The following is a 21,017-nucleotide window of genomic DNA, read 5'->3' as shown; positions in this document are numbered from 1 at the left end:
GCAAGTCATATGAAGGTATGACCGATCCCGATGCTATGCATATCATCCGTTGCGATCGCGATTAAGTGCAGCGAAGCTATACTGAATCGTCAGTCACTTAATGAGAAGCAGGTGATCTGTCACGGCTGTCCTATCTCCGATGCATCTAGCCGCCATCAGTCGTTCTCGTTCTCTTTCAGAAGGGTCTGCCTATCTGTCAAACATCTACAGCTACTAATCCAATAGGACGAATCAAGTGCCATTACTGGCATGCAATTATCTATGGGCCATTCGGCCAACTATCAATTATGTCCCCTAAACAAATATGTCCCCAGTATGAATCGCCATGATCCAAGTCCCGCTTATTTCATGGCATGCACCGTGTGCTGACCCATTCCATATATTCAGTAACAGTCCCTCAGCACAATGCTCGAACCGGCAAAGAGAAAGAGAAAGAAGAAGTGACAAAAGAAACGACAAGGAATGAAAGCCACCGCAACTCCCGGGCGCCGCCCAATGTAGACAGTCAAGACGCAGATGGCAACCAGACAAGAAGAAACATGAAATGTAATGACCTATAGACACGTGCGCGCGCTCAGGCGCGGGGCAGTTAGACTGCGCTGCTCTAGTCTGCACGATTCCGCTCGATGATCGGCCTTGCGGCTGGCCAACAGAACTTTGAGCTGGACCGAACTGCAGGTGACATCAGACGCAAGCGCTTATGAATTCATGTGCACATCCATTCGGTGAATGGCATAAGGCGCATGCCCAATTTGAGTGATGTGAATATGCTGAAACCTCCTTCGAGGTCAGGGCCAGGTGCTGCAAGGCGAGTCAAGTATGGCCATGATCAGACAAGCAATGAAGCATAGGTAACACTATGGTTAGCATGCAATGATCAATGCATGATCACCAGTGAGAAGCCGTCGATCCAGGGTCCGCTGGTGCCTGAAATGCCGGCAATCTTATATCCAAGTGGGGGAATCAGAGTGTACCTGAACTTTCATTAGTAAAGCGGTCCTAGTCCCAAGGCAGTAATGGGGTTCTTCATACCCTGAGCCTCCCGAGGCGTTTCCATAAATGCCAGACTTCCTGCCCTGGCTGGTCAATATCTCGATGCCATCGACCCACGCTCCAGCGCGAACGTAGAATCCAAGTATAATTTCGCCTCTCCGAGTATCTGTCAACTGTTAGACCATATCCGAGCGTGAATCTTCCGGGATGGTAACAATAAACTTACCAAGGACAAAATCATCAGGCTTCCCACCACGATTGCCGAAAAGCTGGCTCGTGGCATCTTCATAGAAGAATTCCAGACCATAAAGCGCATTATCGTGATATATCCGAATAGAGGTAAGGATCTTAGTCGACGACGCAGAGGCACAGTCAAGCAAAAGCTGCTCTGGTTCACTACCTTCGAGCTGCGAAAGGCCCACTTTGTTCCCTCTGTACCCGGTATGACTCTTGGGAAGCTTGACCAAGTTCTGCTTCGACTTCAGATTGCTGACTGAATCAATGTTATGACTCCCGAGGGCGCCAGAGTAGACGACAACGCGGATAGACTTCTTCTTCTCTTTCTCGGTGCCATACACGCGTTGTCGCAGTTCGCTTTCCGTTACCGTCACCTGCCTTGGCAGTCCGTTGCTGCTCGACTCGCTGTTCAAGTATTCGATAAAGCTGTGGCATACATTGTCGCCTTCAGCGTAAAGTTCCATGAATGCGATACCCGTCGAGGCAGTGAACACGATTTTACCGTTCTCCACCGGCCAAACCGAGACGCTATCATCCGAGCCCACAGGGGCATCGCCGGGAAGTCGGAAGCAGGGGTGGAACCGAAAACGTAAAGCGTCGAGCCGATGCCAGCTACACTCATCTTGAGGCAAGCACAGTTTAAGTCCCTGCGTCTTCGTCCGAGTCGCAAAAGGTTCACGTGTAAGGAAAGTCCGATTAAGACGAACATAGTCCCTGAGCATGATCCCCGACTCCTGATGTGGACATCCGAAGAGGTGTCCGACTTCATGGAGATGAGCACCAATACCGATATTGGCGGCTTCCCAGCTGGAACCGCCCTCGCCGGAATCGTTAGCCACATAGTCTGTGTCAGTCCTGGTGCAGTCCGACAAGGCGTCGACAACATCCTCCAAGCTGGTGGGATAGCTCTGCAGACTGTGGGAGCCAAAGATCGCTAGCTTGAGATCCCCCGTGCCTGAACCCAGAGCGGCGTGGCCAGTGATGGTCTGGGTGCCTACATCCCAATGGGAGTCGAGAAGCAAGACCGAGACGTACTGCTTCTGACCGGGTCGAAGACGGAAATGGTCTTTCACCGCATCTCGCGCGATGCGGAACAGCTCATCCTTGTGGGTAGCAGAGTCATTCTGCTGGGCGAGGTTGAGATCTCTGAGCTCTGCGACCGTCTTGTCGGTCCGGACAACGTGGACTTTGGCCTCGTTCCGCATCTGGCCATTGATGGCATCGCGGCGGCTCAAAGTGCCTGCTTGCCATTCTTCTTCGAACCGGAAACACCGACGGCCAAAGTTGTTACGGAACATCTGTTCACTAGTGAATGCCTGCCACAGGTACGCCGCCATGCGGTACTTTTGGATCGCAGTTTCGAGACCATTTCCTTCCCGCTGTTGTCTCTCGGGCACGGCGTCGAATGTCCCATCGGAGTCCTTTCCAAGCAGAACGACGAGGTGCAAGGGCGGCGTATTAACCAAAGGAAGATAGTTGATACAGATATACGACGTATGGACAGTCTGATGCGCACTGCCGGAGGAATGTTTGGCTGTGACAAAGTCGAAGCGTAGGCGATTCGGGCCGGGAACCAGGTGCACCAGGGTCTTGAAGTGAGCAGATGTAACGGGCCACGGGACCGAGGGGAAGCTGTCCTGATGGTGGGAAACCGTTACAGTTCCGTCCAGCGGATGTTGTCTTGGGTCTCCTATTTGGCCATACACCAGCAGAACCTTTTGATGGACCTATCGGCGAGTAATACAAGTCAGCTTTATTGCACCAATCGGTCGAGTAGCCATAATCAGAGAAAAAAGAGTAGCGCAGGAGTACAAACCCAAGAGTTATCGGAGATGGAAATGATCCTCGGCGCATAAGGAGAGGAGGGAGTAGGTGACCGCACAGCCCCATTGACAGACATACTACTGCCAAACTGCAGAGAGCAATTAAGTGGTCAGCCTAGGAACCGCACCCAGTGTGGGTCAGACTTACATAGGCGCTATTCCGCTGCGACGGAGCTGTGAGAAGACCAGGGCGTTGGGGAGGCGCAGAAAGAGGAGAAACAGCGTTGTTGGAGGTACCGTTGCTTTCGCTAAGGGATGGTAGATTAGGAGAAGAGAGAGTTGGCTTGATTGATGAGGGTGGAGTGAGAGAGCTGTAGGAGGCTGTTTCAAGCGTGGATGATGATTTTCCCGAAGTCATGTCCCCATTGGATTGAGACTCGTTGGACTGTTTCTCTGGCGCCGACTTGCTGGGGTGAAAGTTGGCTTTCGAGCGACGACGAAGCTGTTTGAACAACGGCATGATGGGTGGGTGGTGGTGTTGTTGGTTGCTGTTGCTGTTGCTATCGAAGAAAAGAAGAAGGTCGGAGGGCAGTGGTGGATGGGGCAGTAAGTATACCGGAGAAGGCAAGAGTGACCTTGCCTCGTTTTGCCTTCTTCAGAAGGAATGAACTGGACTCTTCCAATGGAGAAAACCAAGTAAAAAGTAATCTGCCAAGGATAGATGAACGAGCGACTGCGATTCCAACGCTTATTTCTTTTCTTCCGTTGTTAACGGTTTCTCTATTACTTTTTTTTTTATCTTCTTTTCTTTTGTTTTTTTTTACGAGAGATTCGTGGACAGCTCAGCGTTGACGACAACGAGAAGATCGGAGAAAGAGGAGAGCGACCGTTTGCGGCAGCGAGTGACGAACGAATGGCAGAGGCACCCCGCATCAACCAGAGTGGCATCCAGGAACCGGGCGAGGGTGAAAGTATAAACGAGAGGAAAGGCTGGAATGGAATGGAACGTCAAGTGACAATTGACTTAGCGGGAGTCCATCTAGCGAGTTGGCAGGAAGGATGAAGTGGAATGATTGGGGATAGAAAAGAATTAAGGAATAAAAAATTAAAAAACAGGAATGATCCTAGAAACAAGGAACGAGGGACTTTCCGAGGGGAAGAGGGAGAAAAGAGGGGAGGGAGAGAGATGGGGGGGCAGGACAGGCAGAAGGGGGGAGAAGGGAAAGAGGAGAAGGGAAAAGGTAAAAAAATAAAAAAAAAAAAAGGGAAAATAGGGAAAAGGAACAAACGAGAATAATTAATTGGCAAAGAACAGCCAGCAAGCAAGCAAGCAGGCAAGCAAGCATGGAGACAGAGAGTGAGAGTGAGAGCGAGAGAAATCAGGATGGAGTCGATTAGTGCCTGGACTAAGAGCTAATCGCGAACAATAATGTCATTGGTATGTGAGACAGCAAATAATAATGCAATCTCACCTGTCTCTAATCGGCGTAGGCGAAGGACCTAGATCCAGTTACTCCTTTCGAACCCAAAGCTTGTTCTGTTCTTTTCTTGTCTCATTGCGTGGCTTGAATTTAGTGAGCCAGTTAGTTACATACTACTACGACTATCCGCTTGGGTTGGTGGTTACTGTCTTCGGTTGAATCAAGATCTGACCACTAATATGATGAACTAAACTCGGCTGAACGACATTGATTATCGGCTCATCTTCCCTTCCAGCCTCCATCTGTTCCCACCTACGTAGAGAAAATCAAATCGAACCCGATCATCGGTCTTCGGGGAGGCAAGACTTTTTCCAAAAAAGCAACACACAAAAGCCATTCCCGTCCTGTTTCAAGGTACAGTGTGAGAGGTATGCAATAGAGAGAGTGATTAATATGGTACCTCTCTCTCTCTCGCTTGCCCACGATGATGATGATAATAATAACAATAATAATCAAATTATCGTTCTAAATATACTAATATAATAATGATGATGGTAATAATTAACACCAATTTATAAAAGAGAAAAAAGAAAAGAAGGGAAAAAAAAAGAAAAATTGGTCCAGGCACTAAGAAACCGCAACTGCCACTCTTGCAGTGGGGCGCATCCAGCTGCAGCTTCTTGTCCGTTGCGAATAGACAAGGATGTGTTACGTAGGCTGGCGGCCACTGGCCAACGGGCGGGAAGAGATAGCCTTCTTGGTTTCACCGTCTCACCACCCGAGACGGTGGAGCCAAGACGATCGCCGGCTATATTTGTCTCCGTTGGCGGTGCTTGCTAGCTACTTTGTTAGCCTCTGCATCACACTTGCTCCTGCGTGCTGACTAGAAATGTCCAGTCGTTGTCTCCAGCAAGTCAAATTTGCCCCCTCCTCCCCTCCCCCCCCCAATCCTATCCCCTCTTCCCCCCCAAATGGGGCTTGTATCTGACCCTTAATGACCCTGGAGGGTTATCTGCTCCCGGAGTAACTTGGAGTCTCAAATTTCAGGGTAGACCGGGCCCTCTGCAGGATGGCAAAAAAAAAAAAAAGGGGGGGGGGGTGTAGATAAGGAAAAAAAGATTTCTAGTCAAAATTGGCGAGGATGATAACTAGCTAAAAGATAGGGACCGCGCAAAAGTCAATGCTTTTGTAGGGAGAAGAACTTGGGACCCCTTAAGTCTCACCAACACTAAAGTAGTAAAACCAAGAGTCTTATGTCTCCAGCACGTCCAGTGGAAAAGAGCATGGGACTGCGAGGACGGTACCAGGAACTTCGTCCCAAGCACAAACAAGTAACTAATTAGAAGTTGGCATCGGAGTGTGGTTGACATTGTTCTAATTATGTTTCGTCCTCTTTTGCCCCTCCCTAACTATTCCTCTTTCCTTTTCTCTCGGCATGAACCGTGTTGCAGCAATCAATCAGACTTCCCGTTTCTATGATGATGGCTTCCATGATTGCTTCGATGGATTTCTGCAACACGGAGTATCTCCGGCACAGAGTAGAGTACCAGGCTAGCAGAAAGGAAAGTAAAAGGACGCCAGAGCCCCAACCACCCAACTACCAAAAGGACTAAAGGACTAAAAGATTAGTAGTAGTGTAAGTTAGTATCTAGTTAGTTAGTGTAAGTGGTGGTGCCTTCGGGGGTCGTCATCCCCTCTCTCCTTTCCTTATCAGCCACAGCTGCCAGTTTGCCTGGAAGGTCTGAGATTACCCGGAAGGGTTTAGACCCTGCAGCGAGAGACGGGGCCAGTCCGCAATAAGCAGAAATCCAGATCCATCCATCCCCAAACCTGGATGGATCCTGCTAATATTTCTCCCCGTTAGTATCTCGTTGGCTTCCTTGGGGGCTGTAAGTCGGCGCCGGAGCCTGCCACCTCTTCTGTCCCTTATCACGCTCCCAAGTTGCTCGGACTGATTCGCTTAAACGCAATGTCATCATCCGTCCAAATCCTCGCGAATCTTCTGCATATCTCATGACTTCGGCATTGCTGTTTTGGTTCCTGTGGGGTTTAGTCCCAATCAGAACCGCCCGCGGACCTTTCTTCTCTTAGCTGTAGTACGTAGTAGCACTTACTTAAGTGCTTACTCTGAGAGGCTTTGAGGATACTACTTCTCTGCTAAGTGCATGCTAGCCGCTCTTCGTACACGTCATGCTTTTTGCGTTCCCTGTTTCTTTGCTACTGGGGTCCCATTACCTCGTCCCGTGTCGCATTATCTCTAATTATCAGTGCTTTCGCAAGTTTTGGGTCGTCTCTAGTAAATCTCGCTCTCTCTGGTTTTTCATTGCACGAGAACCTCTAGTCTCCACTATCGTAGGGCTGGCTTGCATTTCTCTGTTTCTTGTATTCCGCTGAATAATCATGGGCATTCGATCTGCTAATGAGCTCCAGAGCTACAACAGTAGCTATCGAGCAAACAACAGATGATCACTTCCCTTAAAACAGTGATCTCCACTAGCGGGTATGTATCAACGCTCAAGAGCACAAGGCAAACCCGGAGACAACTGCGGCAACAGAAGCAACGGGAAGATGAGTTTAGAATGTCGGGTATCACTGCTCGGGGTCCTACATAGTAGTACTGAACGCCCGTCCAGCCAAACCCGAAGCGTCGCACTGTCGGTCCATAGCCGCCGCAAAGGCGTATTTACAATGATCCGCATGCCCCAGAAGAGCTTGCTCTAACGCCTACTTCACGACTTGCTCTCTGTTCCAGTCGAGCGATATCGTGAGCCATATGGCCGATACTCAGTCATTGACTGCCGTGTTCATCACACCCAGATGCTGTTGACACTGATTATCTGCTTAACCCCCCCCCCCCACAATCTGGAAAGTATAAGCAGCCTATGTGTAGAGATGAGTTGGACAAACTCTGGTTACTCTACCTGTTCTGCAGCAGACATGCCAAAAGGGGGGAAGAAGAAGACGGAGCCAGTACAGGGTATACCGAGTATACCCACGGTCGGCAGACACCGATCAATGGAAGGTTTGTTTTTGTGTTCGATCAATTGATTGCTGAGACAAGTGAGGGAGGAATTCCTCTCTCCACAATCGCACGGCTGAAGAAATGCTGCGGGCGAGACAAAGAGAGGGGCAGGAATGAATGGATCGGAGAATTCTGTGGCATGTGTCTGACCAGTGGTGCGCTGGTGCATTCCGAGATGATCGCAGGATTCATTGGTTCAGAGGGGACGAGAGTTATCTGCGGCTGCTTCAGAAGCGAGTCGCAGCGTCTCCTTGTGTATCTTTTTTTGTGTAGTATAACGTGAAAGCCTTCACGAGTCATGGAGTATAGGGGATGTAAAAAGAAGAAGAAAAGATAAAAAAGAAAAAGCAGAGTCGTGTCAATTAGGAGAATGAGATGCATCAATTATCAAGTCTGTCACCTGTAAGGAATTCAGCTGCTATTGACGGCGACCGGGGAATCCATCCGTCAGAGAGGGCAAAGAAAAAAACATCCCTTGGCTCAACTGGCGACGATGGCACCCTCTTTATCCACCACCCGCCCTCAAATTGAAGAAACTTTTGGGCCCTTTCCGCATTCCCAACACAAAGACCGTTTTCCTTTGATGTTGCAGGTTACCCAGGCAGGCCCGGACGACTTTCCATACATACCAGCTATTCTCGCCGCTTCCGTGCCCGTGGGCGCTAAACGAAGAAGGGATTTCCCCAGAGTTCGTGGCTGCTTTAGGCCCATAGCCTCCCTTCCTTTTGCTGACCCGAACCCAAACTAACCTCAACTAAAACCACCGACTAAACTTGCTCTGGTGAGCTAACTATTGCTCTCTCTTACTCACTGGCTGGCTGGCTCGTCACTCCGTTCACCAATCACCAATTGGATCCCATTGCAGACTCCTCCTCTCCTCAGCCTTTCCTCCCCCTCCCTAGTGCACCACCGACTTGACTCCTCCACTTCGAACTTGGACGTGGTTTCAAGCCCTTGACTCTCCCAGGGCCCGCACTTCATCTGCCGTCGTCGGTCGATGCCCACTACCACAGCTCTTCTATCGGCTGAATAGCGCTCCCTGTCCTCGATATTCCCGAGCAATGGCTCTTACTCAACCGTCAACTTCGGAGAGGACGATCCGCAAAATTGACATTGCCCAGGTATGTGCACTTTTCTTGCTCTGTATGATGTGGCCTGAAATTTTACTTTTACCCTCTCTCCCTTGTCCGTCCAAGCCAAGTCTAATTGAATGCGTGTCTTTACCACTAGGTGTCCCTTAGCCTCCAGGATCGGTTAGGCCTCGCCAAAGTCAAGTATCAGAATGGACGTTTACAGGCACTCGGACCAAACCATAATGGCGGAATACAGGTGTGCTTGGGAAGTGACAGGCCGTCGGATTCTTCGTCGGAGGTCTCGCACAGCCGGAGTGAAACCCCATTGACTCCCCCTCCCTTGCCAAACTCGTCATATTCCAAGGAGCTCCCTCGATCGTCTCGGAATCGACATGCCGCAACTTTCGACTCCAAGGCCATGCAGCCTATGCTGTCTGCCAGCCGGAAGCGTCTGCGATCCGACTCGATTACAGATCGTACGGTCAAAGCCCCCCGGGTGTCTTGGAAGAGTTCACACCACCTGCCCGAATCGTCTCCAGGCTTCAACCGACAGCACCTGAACCGACACCTTCCCCTTCCCTTCATGTCAGATATACCCGAGTATTCTTCACCGGCGTATCCTCATCACTCAGAAGACGACAATGACCCCGACCTCCCTGTCCACAGTTTTCAGCATGTCAGCTCTCTGGCAGGCTCTTCACCTCCCCGCACGCCTCCTCCGAAGCACGCCCGTCTATCCCGGAACGACCGACAATTGCGGCATGCAGACGGAGCAGATTTGCTTCTGTACCTGGCCAATTCCCCAACACCAGCCAAGTCTCAGCAGGTGCGGGATTTCCCACCGTCGACTCCTCCGAGCCAGCACGCCGCTCTGCCCTCGTTGACCCCGACTCCTGGCGGCGGCGGCGTCTTCCCCAACTTCGGTACCCCGAACCAACAGTTCAACTTTGCCGACTTTGTGAATGTGACACCCAGTCCGGCACAACCTCCCTGGGGCGGTCGCACGCCGGGAGGGCCCTCGAAAACACCCCTTGCCAACAAGGAGCGAAAGAGGTCTAATCTCGACGGCCTGCTGCCGCCGAGTACGGACAGCCCGAGGAACCGCGGAAAGGGGCCTGCCATGGTCCTCCAACTCGGTGAAGAGCTGCGACCGGAAAAAAGCAAATAAATCTGGATGTACAGATTTTACCCTTCTTGTCTATGCATTTTCCCCTAACCCCATTGCTTATGACTCCTAATGACTGTTATGTTCTACCCCCTACATACCCCGCCACTGTATCCAATGTCTAGTCAAATTTCCTTGCGTTATCCGGCCACGCCCTGTCATGGACCGGTATTATCGAAATAATGTACACGCCATCTGTCCATATTACATACCCCTTGTTCTTTATGCCATGTTTTCCAGAGGACTATTGGAAACTGATTTCCTTTGTGTGCAAGCCATATCGTGTGACCCACTGTTCGGTTAATCTTGACGTTCGTTGCCCTTACCATCAACCACAGATATTCATGATATTGCTTTGATCAAGCAGAATACAATAGTACACATACAGATACGATTATGCATCAAATACAACCAGTAATTGATCAATACGCTATTGTAGAATTCGGTTAACCGACGTCCAACTCATGACGTCTACACTTGGCAGACCGCGTCGACCCTGTAAATTATCATCAGGAACGGTATCTGAAACCGAAAAGTAAACCGTCGATGACATTGACGTCACGCAATCATACATTCTAATATCCACAACCATATCCTCTAATCGCAAAAAAACATGTAGTAATTAACAGATATGTCTACACACCAATAATACTAATCCCAATACAGTACTAACACAAACAACACTTCCACCCATTAAACCCACATCCTCTGTAAATCCGTAAAAAACCATCACAAGAAAAGTCCCCTACACTACAACATACAACACGGAAAGTAAGTAAAACAATAAGAAAAAACAAAATAACCAGAATTACGAGGAAATACTAGCTGAGGTCTTAAGACCCCGCTCTCTATCCGAAAATGGGAAGGAAAAGAAACTGACCCGTGTGCGGCCAGCCACTTAGCTGAATTGAATGAAGTCTGCAGAGAAAAAAAAAGGAAAATTTGTGTTTACGCGACGCGTATGAAAGTTTAATTTATATCGTGTTGATTTCGCGTTTGGGTTAGGTTGTTTTGGGTTTAGTGCGGGATTCGGTTGGATCGGGGAATTTGCTTGTTTGGGGTTAGGGTGAGATCGGGGGATCGAGATCCCGATCCCGGGATTACTATCCAGTACTGTGAAGTCTGTGAGAGTGTGTGGGTGTAGGTATGACTTGGTGGTGAGGGAAGAGGGGCACGTGATGGTTTTCATAGGGTATTCAGGTAGTCTATGGAGGACTTTGTAAAGAGGGGGTGGTTTATGTATTAAGTGTATTGTATATATGTGTCTCACTTCTAAAGTTCGCGAGTATCTGATTACTCCTCCTGCTCTTCAGTCGGTCCCTCCTCACCACCACCCTCCAGCTTCGTCCGTTCTGATTGTTTCCTCCACAAGTAAGCCAAGTAATCAGACGTGGTAGCTTCATCGATCGATTTATCCTCTCTGACTTTGAGGAATCGAGGAAACCGCAGGCTCAGACCCCGTTCATCGCTGACCAACCCCAGAGCGGCCGTGTATGTAGGACTAAGCGTGATATCCGCGAACGCCATCTCCCACACTTCCTGTGGTTCGAACCATACGTCTGGCTCGCCGTAGTATTCAACGTAGCTGGGACGGGATATGACATTGGGGGTGCCCTCCGCGTACTTGTCCTTGTTGGCTTGGTAGAATTTGTCCGTGAAGCCTGACATACACTTTGTTACTGCTTCTAGACTTCCAGTTTCTGGATTCCGAACCGCAAGGAGGATCGGGGACCACCATTTCGCCTTTCGGCCTTGGCCGTGCCAGCCCGCTACAGGGATCAGATCTAGAGTTTCGGATGAGGTGCTGTAGTCTTTTTTCACCTTGAGCCAGGATTCGAGGCGCTTGTCGGGCTCGTAGGTGGACAGGAGGGCTTTTCGGCGGGTGTTTTTGGAGGGTTTGTTGTCTGTCATGTTGGTGGTTGATTGGCCCGGTGTGGTGGGTGTTCCGTTGGTAGCAGTATCGACAGCTGGTGTTTCCACTCCTTCAAGATCAGGTTTCGGCATGTTGTCAAGCACCTTCACCATGATGCCTTCGCATTTGGTGTCTGTGGCGCTCTTGAAAAACTCTAGTACTGCTTCGGAGTCGGCTGAGGTGGCGTCTAGACTCTTCACCCATGTGAACCGTTTGGGGATCTCCACGAATAAGCTCCGTAGCAGCTCTCTTCGCTCGCGGAGTGATCGGTCGAGCAGTGGCTGGCCATTGAGGTACATTAGATCGAAAGCAAAGAGACACACGTTGACCTTGATTGCTCCGATATCGACGTTCTTTTTCGCACGGTTGGTTAGGATTTGGAATGCCTGTAGTTCGCCCGTTTCTTGATCAACGGCGACAACCTCCCCTTCGAGGATGAAGCTCGATACACCTTCTCCTCTAATTTCTGGGACAAGAGACACCAGGTCTGGGTATTTCTCTGTCATGTTCTCCAAGTGGCGGGAGAATATTGATACTTTGCCCTGTACGTCGCAATGCACTTGCGCACGCTGGCCATCATATTTGTATTCGCAGCTAAAGTCGCGGCCTTGTAGCTTCGTCAGCATGTCTGACAAATCTCTTGTGATGCTGCCTAGCATGGGTCTCAACGGAATGTGCAGTTGAAGACCGCAGCGAACGAGAAGTTCATCGGTAGCCCCGACTTCAAGCAAGCAGGGAACGAGGTCATCGTAGTCCGGGTGTCTCGCATACGACGCCTTCACGACCTCTTCTGCGTTGCCGTAGATTTCAGCTAATTCCTCTTTCTTCATCTGCGCCATTTCCTTTTGAGAGTAAATTGAAAATTCCGCCCCCTTTGGTTTGGAGTACAGGAATGCCCTAGCAAGTGCAATGAGCATGGTAGTTTTGACAGCGCCGATGCGGAGATTCTGCACCAGAGTTCTAACAATATATCGACTCTCCTCCGCACCACGGGCATCTTGCAGAAGTTTCTCCACAATCCTTTGCTTCGTTTCCTGACTGCCACTCCCTTTGCTCATAGCTATCTTCTTAAGCGACTGGTAGACGCCTTTTATGCGCAGCGGTTTGGGCTTCATCAATGTAAAAGACTGTCTTTTTTTGGCCTCGAATGCCACATCACCAGCATCGCCGTGTTTGTCATAAAGAGTTTTAAGGCCTTGACTGTTCAATCCATACACCTTTTTAAGTGCTTTTGATATTGAAGACCCGCCAAGTCCCAACTCCAATTCGTCGTATGGAGGGGATATCGAATTAGTCGCCAGCCATACAGCGGGAAGCACACTGGATGGGTCGGCTTCGATCAACACGCGGAGGAAATTGACCAATGTATCGACGATCTTGATGCGACTAGTTGTGGCGTTTGCGAGCACAAAAGCTCTGGTCAAGAGGGCGTACGAAGCGTCGCCACCTTCCGAAGCCCAGTGTCCTTGCAGCTCGCGCGCATATTTGGAGGCATCGAACGCGATAGGACTCTGATCGAAAGGAACCGCAAGAGACACAGTGTCTTCCGTACCTGTGGATGACTGCAATGAGAGTACGCCCTTCTTCTGCAGTTTGGTCGGTTCCCGATCGTTATCGCCGGTGTTTGATTGCGCCGAAGTAAGCTCATCGCTAGGCGTGTCGGCCTGCGGGTTTGAAAGCGCATGCTCCTGGTCCCATTCAGCCTGCAGCTTACGCGCAAGCGCTTCGTCCGAAAGAGTTTGTTCCGTGGGAGCTTCGTGCACAGCTTCAAATTCCTGCTGCGTCCTCTCGGCTTGCTTAGCAGCCTGGCCCTGGAAGAATGACGCTATGCTCCGGGTGCGCTGCGAGGCAGATGCGGGATCATCCCTCTTGCGCTTCTTAGCTGGACTGGACATGTTGAAGGTATGTATAATTCATTCATTCATTCATTCAACCATTCACCTAGGAGTACGATGTAGGACAATGGCGTGCGACATTGCCCATCCCGCGCGCTCCATAGTGGCTGCGATGCGGGCGGGAGTGACGTTACTTGCGGTGGAGGCGGAAGATGAGCTGGAGCAAAGGGCGGAAATGCCCAAGGCGGAGTTAGCGACACCTCGTCCTTCTCCCCGTGTTTCTTCCCCGCCAGCTGATCAACAATGGCGACTCCAGCTTCTGTTCTGTCGTCGCATGAGAGGACACGGGTTGAGGATTATTTAAATGACAAGCTGCAGGTAACTGCCGACTTGGAAAGTCTCGACTCGTTGCTGTCGAGTCTCCGAGCCCAACATGAGCTCCAACGCAAGCAGGTAGAGCGTACTCCCATCCACAGATCAATAGCAGACATTTGGAAACACTTGCTGACAGCTGACTGTGAAGCTAGCAGAAGCTCACGAAGCGCTATCGAATGCCACGAAAGCCTCCGAAGACCATGCCGAAGCCACTCGGAAGCAAGCCGAAGCATTCAACGAGCAACAGGCCGATATCGATCGGCGTTTGAAAGAACTCACGGGGTCGGATTCTAGCGATGAGGCAGCGAAGCGCTTTGAAGCGAGTATAGAGAAGCTGCGGAGGCTTGAGATCTCGAGGGGCTATATGACTTTGCTCAAGGAGGCGGAAGAGCTGAGGTATGGAATAGTAACATGTTAAGCAAGACAACGGTCGCTGATCCTGAAAACAGCAAGGAGGCCTTGAACAACATCAAAGATCAACCGCAGATCGCGATCCAGTCATATACCCGACTACGCAACGTTGCCCAGTCCCTCAAAGATGCTCAGCCAGCTGCAGAAGGGGCTGCCCCTCACCTGGTCGACTACGTGGGAAAGCTATCGTCCGCCCTCAGGGAGCAAATGAAATCAGACTTCGCCCAACGACTACAGGGAACGATGGAGCAGATGAAATGGCCCTCGAAGGAACTACACTTCCCGGAGGATATACAGGCACAGTGGAGGGAGAATGTGGAACTGCTTCTGGGCCTGCAGAAACCGTACGTGGCATCAAGGTCAACTTCAATACTTGGGTAACCAGTCAGCTATAGGGAGCTCGAGTCTCATACCTCTGTGTCGAAACACCATGGCGCCGAGCCGCCAGTTCTACTACCATTGGAAGTCATGGTGCATCCGCTCGAACTGCGCTTCAAGTACCATTTCAGCGGAGACAAGCCGACAAATAGGCTTGACAAGGTACGTACATGTTTTTGCAGCAACGAAAACTAGTTTCTAACTCAGGGCAGCCCGAGTATTTCCTGGCTCATGTTATGGACCTGATCAACAACTTTGGAGGATTCTTCGCCTCGTTCCTCCAACCCATCTTCGACCAAGAGGCACAGAATGTCGGCACTGATATAGCGTGGAACTTCTACAATGCCTCTCATGCTTATATCACAGCGCTTCTGCCAGTGCTGAATCATAAGATAACTACGTTTCTACCTCAGATCTCGAATCACCCGCAGCTGCTGAGCCACTTCATGCATGAATTGATGAACTTTGACAACGAAGTTCGCGAGTCGTGGAACTACCTACCGGATCCTTACTCCACCGACGACTGGCGGGGAATGACTTGGGAAGTCCTGACCAAGCAAGGCTGGTTTGACCGCTGGCTTCAGGTCGAAAAGGAATTCGCATTGGCCCGCTACAAGGAGATCGTCGACACCCCGGATAGCGGCCACATCGACTATGAAGGCGTCGACCTCACTTCAACCAAGCCTACCAAGGCTGCAATTCGGGTGAACGATCTTCTCGAGACAATAACGGAGCGCTACCAGCCCTTGTCTTCGTTCAGCCAGAAGCTGCGCTTCCTCATCGACATCCAAATCACCATTTTCGACCAATTCCACGAACGCCTGCACTCTGCACTCGAAGCCTACCTCGCCATGACCTCCGCCATTGGCCGCACCGTCCAAGGCGCCGATGCCGCCAGCATCGAAGGCGTGGCCGGACTCGAACGACTCTGCCGAGTCTTCGGCAGCGCGGAATACCTCGAGAAGAAGATGGAAGACTGGAGCAACGAAGTCTTCTTCGTCGAACTCTGGACCGAGCTCCAAGACCGCGTTCGACAAAACAAGGACGGCGGCAAGAACGTAGCGGGCACCATGTCCATCGCAGACGTCGCATCCCGCACCTCCCAAGCCGTGAACAACAACCACGGCCAAAGCAGCGGTGCATCCTCAACAGATGGCGCTCTCTTCGACGAGACCGCCTCCGCCTACCGCCGTCTCCGCCTCCGTTCAGAATCCATCATCACCTCCACTCTCACTTCAAACGTGCGCTCTGCTTTGAAACCCTATTCCCGCGTCTCCACCTGGGCTTCCATTTCCACGAGTAACACCACCACTCCTCTCCCTCCCACTTCCGACCTCGCACCAGCAATGCGCACCCTCTCCACCGAAATTACCTTCCTCTCCCGCGCACTGGGCGTCGCCCCGCTCCGCCGCATCACCCGCCAGGTCCTCCTCGCCATCCAGACCTACTTCTGGAGCAGTGTACTCACAAGAAACACTTTCTCCGCAGCCGGCGCCGCCCAATTCATCAGCGACGTCGAACATCTCTGCAGTGTCGTTGACACTGCGCTAGGAAGCGGAGCAGGGCAGCCAACAGCTGGCAGTTCTATCAAGAGCATGAAGAAACTAGCGGAGGGTCTTATTTTGTTAGGACTGGAGAATTCGGCTGATGCGAAGACTACCACTACAACGGAGGACTCAGAAGTCGAGGGAGATACACGCCCCGGGCTATGGGAGGTTGAGAAGCGACTCTTCAAGGATAATGAGAGCGCGCGGGTTGTGCTTGCAGAACTGGGGATCGAGAGTTTGACTGAGGCGGAGGCGAGAAGCGTGCTTGAGAGACGGGCGGAGATTGGTAATTAGTTGAGGGAGTACACCGGGGGTGTATATATGGATGAGGGTGGTAGTAATTAGTAGTTGCATGAGATATCCATGGTTACAATCCACAGTGCATTCATATATAAGCTCATCATCTCATTCACTGTATTCCTCGTTATATGCCCACCCTATATGTATGTGTATGTACCCTCTATATTTATACCATCCCATCTATAGCCCAGACTTTTGTTTCTACAAAAACATCCCAAAATATATCTAAATATTAGTAGACACATACGAACCAGACCCACCCCTCAATGATGCACAACAGGACCATGACCCCTCTCCCCCAACCTTCTCGTCGACACTTCCCCCGCACTCTCCCTCTTCAACCTCTCCACAATCGCCGGCCCAACCTCCTCAATCGCCCGAATCAGCCCCTCCACCGTCTCCCTCGTCGTCTGAACATTCACCACACACCGGAAGAACTTCCCATTCCCAACAGCATCCTCATCCCCACTCGGCGGAGCAAAATCCACCATGAACCCCTTGCCCACAATCGCATGCGTGATCTGCTCCGTGACCTTACTATTCGCCTTCCCGCGCTCCGTCTCATTCGAGACCAGTCCGCGGGGATGCACGTACGCACGGTTCGGCGCATAATGGAAGCACACCTGCAGACATGGCGGCGGGTTCTCGCTGACGAGGACGAAGTTGGGGTTCTGTTCGACCAGCGTAGCGAGGTGCGCTGCTACGGCGCAGGCGGAGTCGATTTGTTGCTCGTACCCGGCCGTGCCGTAGTAGGTCCAGCTGAGGAAGAGCTTGAGGGAGTCTGCGCGACGGCCGCATTGGAGGGTGAGGTCTGCGAGGTCCCAGACCTCGGGGGAGTCGACGACGAGTTCGGTCTCGCCGTTGAGGGAGTCTGGTGCGGCAGCGGCGGTGTCGTCGTTGTGGAAGAGGTAGCCGGCGGGGAGGGTGTTGGCGAGATGGAAGCGACGGATGTCGGCGGCGAGGAGGAAGGAGCAGGTGACGGGGACGCCGAGCATTTTGTGGGGGTTGATGGCGATGCTGTCTGCTTTTTCGGCACCGGAGAGTTTGGCGCGTTGGGAGGAGGAGAAGATGAAGGAACCTCCCCAGGAGCCGTCGACGTGGAACCACAGGTTGTATTTCTTGCAGATGGCGGCAATTTCGTGGAAGGGGTCGAAGGAGCCCAGGACGGTGGTGCCGGCGGTGGCGTTGACGTAGAAGGGGGTGCGGTTCTCGGCGAGGGCCTTTTGGACGAGGGCTTCGAGCTCCGAGGGGATCATGCGGCCTTGTTTGTCGATGGGGACGGCCCAGACGGAGGAGCTGCCGAGGCCGAGCATTTGGGCGGCCTTTTCGATGCTGTAGTGGCCGTGGGCGCTGGTGAAGAGCACGAAGCGGTAGTTGCCATTGCCGTCTTTCTTGGTGCTGGGGTAGAGGTTGTTGCGCGCGATCACGATCGAGGTGGTGTTGGAGGCGGAGCCTCCTTGGACGGAGATGCCTCCGGCGCGGGGGCCATTGAGGCCGAAGAGAGAGGCGAGTTGCTTGCCGGTGTGTTTCTCAATGACGGTCAGGGCTGGGGAGACCTGGTAGACGTGGACGTTGGTGTTGAGCGCCGCCAGGATAAGCTCCGACGCTACGCCGGGGGCGTTGGTTGATGCATAAAGCTTGTCGAGGAATCCCTGGTGCCATGTGTTGACCGAGTAGCGCAGAACCTTGCGCAGGACTTCGATGAGTCCGTCTTGTCCGGTTCCTTGGTCGGGCAAGTCTAATTGGAGGAGCTTCTGCAGCTCTTCGGGCTTCTTGTGTTCGACGAGGGCCGTGCCTCGAGGCTTGGAGTCGCCATTGGTGCCGTTGTGCAGCGATTGCTGGGCTAAAGGGTCCTCATCGGCGCTTCGGATGAACGGAATCAGGAGATCCTCGACGGCTTTCAGAAGCTGTAGAGCAGTCAATGCGGTCAGTATGGTGCGAATTGGAGGATAGGATGATGCCAGTGGCTCATAGAGACAGGAGCTAGGGTTGAGGAATATGCGCCAGCTCGTCAGGAGTGAAAAAAGAGCATGACTCACATTTTGTACTTCATCGGCGCGACTGGCCGGCGGGGCAGAAGCCATGGATGCGGGGTGAGAGATTGGAGGAGATGAGGAGGAATCGGTGGATATACAAGAGAATATTCAGGGGTGGACAAAGGAGAGAGACTATATGCGGCGATGCGACAACGATATTGAAGGGAAAACCTCAAGGAATTGCAAAGAAAAAGCAGCTCATGGAGCAGCCATTGTGGCTGTCAAAAGTCAATCGGAAGGGCAGGCGGAAGACGAGAGGATCCACTGAAGTGATGACATTTTCCGGGTATTCGCCATCATGACCCAGTCTTTGGTGGAGATCCGGCACTGATGGCCGTTGAGGAACCATTCACGCTTCCAGACAAAAGACCCTAGTACTATGTAGCGTATGGGATTTGCATTGAATTCCAGCTGTGTGCTGATAGGTTGGTATTACATGCCCTGATCACGACTTTTTCAACCCCAATCACCTCATAACGCGCCCAGAAGATATAGCTAATATACATGGTCATAGCACCAATTATGGTTCATTATACATGGAAAAAGAAGGGGATCAAATTATACGGAAGAATAGATGGCAGAGATGTGTCGTCCACATACCACGCGCTGCTCCATGCTCACCGTGCGACGGTCAACCTTGCCCTTATGACGAGGCATGATCTGGAGGCGTGCTTCCTGCTGCTCGTCTGCTTCCTCCGGCGGGGCGTGGATGTAGTTCGGCTTGGACAGGTTACTGCGCTTGCCTGTGCCCAGCTGGAAGTGCTCGTTGCCTCCCCACCAGAGCGCATCGTATCCCCAGTCACGAGTATCGTTCAAGGTGCTGGAGGGAGCTGAATCCACATGGGTACTGTTGTTCATGACCGCGGAGACATGTGTCGTGCCGACTGAGAGATCATGGATGCGGATGGGCGTCAGGCGGTTGGTCTTCTCATCGAATTCGGAAAGACCACTCAGTGCCTTCACCTTGGCGAGCGAATCCTGTACGTGGGTCCATTTGCCGGTACCCAGAGCTCCCCAGATGCCGCGTCCGCAAGCCCAGGTATCCGCAGTGATGCGCCCCAAGTCACGGAGGGTGGCAGGGTCCTCCTTGGAGCTGAGTATGCGCTGCGCATCCACGGTGAAGAAGCTGTTGGCACCTCCGGCCGCGACCCGAGTGACCTTGGGCAACCAGGGACCGCGGTAGAGGTTCCTGATGGGCACCAGAGTCGGGGTGTCGCAGAAAGGCGAGGACGGGTTGAACTCCATCGCCAACTGTCCGAAAGAGTTGTCGCCAAAAGCGAACACATTGCCGTCCTTGTCAAGAGCAAGCGAGTGGTAATCGCCCGCAGCAATCTGGACGATCTTGGAGCCCTTGAGCGCAGTAATCTCGTGAAGGGCATCCACCGGCCCCTTGGGGCGAGTAGCCCAGGTCAAGCCGGGAATACCGAGCTGTCCAAAGGAAGGGTAATTCTCAGTGGAAGCAGCAACGGAGAATACCCGGCCGGAGCTGGTCAAGAGTAGAGCATGGTCGAGTCCGCTGGCGAGAGCGGTTACACGCTCGCCCAGCTTCAATGTCGGCTGCAGCAAGCGGTAGCTAATACTGGATGTTCCCGACCGGAAAGGCACCCATGACCCTTCCTTAGTCTTGCGGCCACCCAGTTGGTCCTCCTTGGCAATGGGTAGTGAGTAGACATTGCCGTCCGAGGACAACGCGAGGATTCGATCGTTGGACATGCATAACGAAGCTAGATTCTTGCCGGTAAGAGTCTTTGTGGGCTTGAATTCAGTCTCTGAGTAGCCCTTGCCCCATTGGACCAGGTCGCCATTCTCCGTAATGGCTGCGCCGGACCTCTCTCCGAGCTTGAGGTCTCTGAGCACTTGACCTTCAAAGTAAGCAAATTTCCGGGGAGTCTTCACCACGGACTCCTTGGATTCCGGATCAACCACACGATAGGCGTTATTGCCCCAGACATAGACACCGGGACTCTTAACACTCCGCTTGTGCTGTATGTACTGCGAGCTCAATTCCTCAGCGGATTTAGCGAGGTCTTTCACCTTCTCCACTGGCTTCTCAATCTGGCTCGGGTTGGATGTAGCATATTCGTAAATGAAAACGGCAGCAGTGCCTGCTCCCGCCACGCCCAAAGAGTTCCGGAGCCAGTTCGAGTTAACCGATGGCTCCGGTCCCTTGTTACTGCTGGCATAAGATCTGCGCCAGGGCGTGGCGATAGATCGGTTGTTTCTCACAAGGCGACGTGAAGAGTTGGTGACGACGGTGGTCACCGATTGCCGCCCCCGATGAGTCCACATGATGTTTGGCAGTGCTTAATGGTTTCGCACGCCGAGACTGAAGTTAAATTCCAATATTCTTGTTTATTCCTGAGCGGATCTTGATCGATCAATGAGAAAGAGGCAAAACATCAGCTGGATGTTGCGTCAAGTCGCGTAGGCGGAAGACCCCGGCAGAATAGCGCATTGAAGCCACGCCGGATTCATTGCTCCTCTGTCTTTCCCTGCGCCTGGGCTCTGGGTTTGATAGGGATTGTTTACCTTGTTTTTATGGGGGCTTT

General features: G+C 52.0%; 7 protein-coding genes across 7 annotated transcripts; 3 read left to right on the top strand and 4 right to left on the bottom strand.

The window, feature by feature from the left end:
- Positions 1 to 877: 877 nt before the first annotated feature.
- AKAW2_10570S (zinc metalloproteinase family protein) lies at positions 878 to 3,513 on the bottom strand (the record flags this gene model as incomplete). Its single annotated transcript, XM_041688657.1, has 5 exons — positions 878 to 974; positions 1,033 to 1,159; positions 1,220 to 2,957; positions 3,047 to 3,142; positions 3,202 to 3,513. The coding sequence occupies 5 exons, from the start codon at positions 3,511 to 3,513 to the stop codon at positions 878 to 880; spliced, it is 2,370 nt and encodes a 789-aa protein (XP_041537290.1).
- Positions 3,514 to 7,296: 3,783 nt separating this feature from the next.
- AKAW2_10569A (uncharacterized protein) lies at positions 7,297 to 7,719 on the top strand (the record flags this gene model as incomplete). The annotated part of the gene is made up of 1 exon (XM_041688645.1): positions 7,297 to 7,719. The coding sequence occupies one exon, from the start codon at positions 7,297 to 7,299 to the stop codon at positions 7,717 to 7,719; it is 423 nt and encodes a 140-aa protein (XP_041537289.1).
- Positions 7,720 to 8,497: 778 nt separating this feature from the next.
- On the top strand, positions 8,498 to 9,677 carry AKAW2_10568A (uncharacterized protein; the record flags this gene model as incomplete). The annotated part of the gene is made up of 2 exons (XM_041688634.1): positions 8,498 to 8,557; positions 8,667 to 9,677. The coding sequence occupies 2 exons, from the start codon at positions 8,498 to 8,500 to the stop codon at positions 9,675 to 9,677; spliced, it is 1,071 nt and encodes a 356-aa protein (XP_041537288.1).
- A 1,290-nt stretch (positions 9,678 to 10,967) lies between these two features.
- AKAW2_10567S (putative DNA ligase I) lies at positions 10,968 to 13,481 on the bottom strand (the record flags this gene model as incomplete). The annotated part of the gene is made up of 1 exon (XM_041688623.1): positions 10,968 to 13,481. The coding sequence occupies one exon, from the start codon at positions 13,479 to 13,481 to the stop codon at positions 10,968 to 10,970; it is 2,514 nt and encodes an 837-aa protein (XP_041537287.1).
- Positions 13,482 to 13,633: 152 nt separating this feature from the next.
- AKAW2_10566A (RINT-1 family protein) lies at positions 13,634 to 16,426 on the top strand (the record flags this gene model as incomplete). Its single annotated transcript, XM_041688612.1, has 6 exons — positions 13,634 to 13,670; positions 13,738 to 13,874; positions 13,945 to 14,192; positions 14,246 to 14,551; positions 14,603 to 14,747; positions 14,798 to 16,426. 6 exons carry the CDS (start codon positions 13,634 to 13,636, stop codon positions 16,424 to 16,426), a joined length of 2,502 nt encoding a protein of 833 aa, XP_041537286.1.
- Positions 16,427 to 16,695: 269 nt separating this feature from the next.
- Positions 16,696 to 18,516, bottom strand: AKAW2_10565S (pyridoxal phosphate-dependent decarboxylase family protein; the record flags this gene model as incomplete). The annotated part of the gene is made up of 1 exon (XM_041688601.1): positions 16,696 to 18,516. One exon carries the CDS (start codon positions 18,514 to 18,516, stop codon positions 16,696 to 16,698), a length of 1,821 nt encoding a protein of 606 aa, XP_041537285.1.
- A 510-nt stretch (positions 18,517 to 19,026) lies between these two features.
- Positions 19,027 to 20,757, bottom strand: AKAW2_10564S (RCC1 domain-containing protein; the record flags this gene model as incomplete). Its single annotated transcript, XM_041688590.1, has 1 exon — positions 19,027 to 20,757. One exon carries the CDS (start codon positions 20,755 to 20,757, stop codon positions 19,027 to 19,029), a length of 1,731 nt encoding a protein of 576 aa, XP_041537284.1.
- Positions 20,758 to 21,017: the final 260 nt, after the last annotated feature.

The sequence above is a fragment of the Aspergillus luchuensis genome, chromosome 1 (assembly GCF_016861625.1).
Source record: "Aspergillus luchuensis IFO 4308 DNA, chromosome 1, nearly complete sequence".
NCBI classification, from domain to species: Eukaryota; Fungi; Ascomycota; class Eurotiomycetes; order Eurotiales; family Aspergillaceae; genus Aspergillus; species Aspergillus luchuensis.
This window is presented reverse-complemented; position numbering and strand designations above follow the sequence as displayed.